The 2,500-nt window shown below is 61.2% G+C and overlaps 1 protein-coding gene across 1 annotated transcript in view; it reads left to right on the top strand.

The window, feature by feature from the left end:
* Positions 1-2,500, top strand: part of LOC122262147 (uncharacterized) — a 30,389-nt gene that overhangs the window by 867 nt on the left and 27,022 nt on the right. Inside the window, exon 1 of the mRNA XM_043030094.2 lies at positions 1-1,326. This exon is cut by the window's left edge and continues 867 nt beyond it. Within this exon, the coding sequence (XP_042886028.1) occupies positions 1-1,318 (1,318 nt within the window). The 3' untranslated portion in view covers positions 1,319-1,326. The remainder of the gene's footprint in view (positions 1,327-2,500) is intronic.

The following is a 2,500-nucleotide window of genomic DNA, read 5'->3' as shown; positions in this document are numbered from 1 at the left end:
TGCCTCGCCGACCTCGCAGGGCTCGCCCGGGGACGAAATCTCCATCTACAACGGCGACGAGAACCACAAGGTGTGGGCAGGGCCTTCCAAAACGGAAACCGACCTCATATACACGGAATACAACTCGGGCACGATGCGCTCGGCACGGTCCACGTCGTCGCTCTACGGCACGGCCGGCGGGACGAGGCCTTCGCGGCCACGACAGATGATCATGCCCTCCGTGGCCCCGCCGCCGCCCCCGGAAGTGGACAAGGACAAGAAGTCCAAGAAGGACTCGAAAAATAGGTCCCGGCGCGACGACGACGAGATGAGTCGGCTGACCAACGGCATCCCGACGCGCCCCGCCAGCGTCGTCAACGGCGGCATGAGGCACCACAACGGCAGCCTCCCCAGACACATGAACGGCCACTCCTCGCCGCCCAAGAGCAAGGGCAAGTTCCCTCGCCTCATGCACGGGAGCAGCAGCCTCTCCGACAGGAAGAGCAAGGGCATGAGAGGCCCCCCGCCCTTCATCATGGTCCAGGGTCCCCCGGGCCCCCCCGGCCCCCCTGGCCCACACGGGCCACCCATGCCTCATGGCCCGCCGGGCCCACATGGACCCCACGGACCGCCAGGACTACATGGACCCCCTGGTCCCCACGGGCCTCATGGGCCCCCCGGGCCTCCTCACATGGTGCCCCCCATGGGCCCTCCAATGGGACCAATGCCGCCTCCTCCCCCTCACATGATGCCCATGCAGGGCCCTCCTCCTCCTCACATGCTGCCCCCGCCGGGCCCTCATCATGCCATGCTGCCTCCGCCTGGGCCTATGGCAGCCTATGGACCCCCTGGACCCCACGGGCCTCCAGGCAGACGACCGCCGTCCCGCGTCCTAGAGGAACCTATTTATATGCCCTCGACGCGCCCTCTGAGCCCCACGGCCTCCTACCAGCCCGGCCACTTCCCTCATGAGCAGTACCTCCTGCAGCAGTACGCCACCACCGGCCGTCCCAAGCACAAGAAAAAGAAGAAGAGCAGCAAAAAGGAGTCCGACGAGGACATCTACGGCAGAAAAGGACACCTGAACGAGAGAGCCTTCTCCTACAGCATCCGGGAGGAGCACAGGTCTCGGTCGTACGGCTCCCTGGCGGGTCTCGGCGAGGACTCCATGAGCAAGAAGGACCGCGAGATCCTTCAGATGGTCGCGGACCTCGATCTGAGCGGCGACGAGCTGGAGCGAGTGGAGCCTCGACCCGGCGTGTACCGCCCCCCGCACTCCGACCGCTTATCCGCCGCAGGCACCATCACCTCCAGGATCTCCAGAGCCTCCCGACGGTGAACATCCAGGTAAGAGGCTGCGGCCGAGGGCGTGATGCGGGCGGGGACCGAGGGCGTGATGCGGGCGGCGACCGAGATCACGTCCGACGCAAACGCCGCTCGAAAGTTTGTCTTTTCTTTTTCCTTTTTCCTTTTTAATGACATGGTGACACGCAGGAATGTAAATGGCCCCGTCGGCTAACCGGTAATGTGAGACCACACAGCCGCGTTTTTGCCGCAGGGAGAAAAAAAGGTGTGAATAATGAATGAATGGGAGACGGACAATGAGAGAGAGAGAGAGAGAGAGAGAGAGAGAGAGAGAGAGAGAGAGAGAGAGAGAGAGAGAGAGAGAGAGAGAGAGAGAGAGATATGCAGAAATGAAAAGGCGTAAATCTATTTTTCCTGGGGGTTACACCGATAATGATATGGGGGAAACAGCAGGTCAAACCACAGTCTATTCCTCTGTGGCGTATACCAAGTCCTTGTCACAAGAAACGAACCAAGCTGGGATCTTTCCCTTGCGCTCTCCTACCCTCCCCTCCCCCTCCCCCCTCGGGTGAACAGTCCACCCCCACCCCCACCCCCCAACCCCCAACCCCCGACACGAGGGTCCGTCCGCGCATCTTCCCTCGCCGCCCACACATTCCTCCGAAGCGGCTGCGAATCCCTCGCGCTGTTCCCAATCTGTCCCTCCCGCTGTCTCCGCCACCACTTTTACTCACTCTGACTCTGCCCTCTCGCCTAGTCTCCATTGCGTCTCACTTTCACCCATTTACGCTGTCCTCCGTCTACGCTGAGCCCCGACACGTGATCCGCGGTCCTCTTCTCTCTCTCTAGTCCCCCATCCTTGCCTCTCTCATCAAGTATTTTTTCTATCCTGTGCCTCACTTTCATCCGCTTGCACTGAAATCCTTCTAGCCTGAACCCCAACGCCTGATCCATGTTCATGTATATCCTGCGCTCTCTCGTGCCTCCCTCCCTTTTCTCATTAAGTATTTCCTCTTCTCCCACACTCGCTCTGTCCCCCCCCCTCCTTCCCTCCCTCTTTTCCTCCCTCCTCCCCCCCATCCCTACGCCCTCCATCCTCCACACGGAGAGGCGTGACATCATGCCCAGCTCCTTCTAAAGTTAGTAATGAGGCCTTGAAATAATTTTGGGGTTGGGAGGGGGGTTATGGGTGGGGGTAAGGGAGGGGGGCTGAGGG

This window comes from Penaeus japonicus, unplaced genomic scaffold (assembly GCF_977035675.1).
Source record: "Penaeus japonicus unplaced genomic scaffold, GWHDUDI00000001_assembly GWHDUDI00000010, whole genome shotgun sequence".
Classification (NCBI taxonomy): Eukaryota; Metazoa; Arthropoda; class Malacostraca; order Decapoda; family Penaeidae; genus Penaeus; species Penaeus japonicus.
This window is presented reverse-complemented; position numbering and strand designations above follow the sequence as displayed.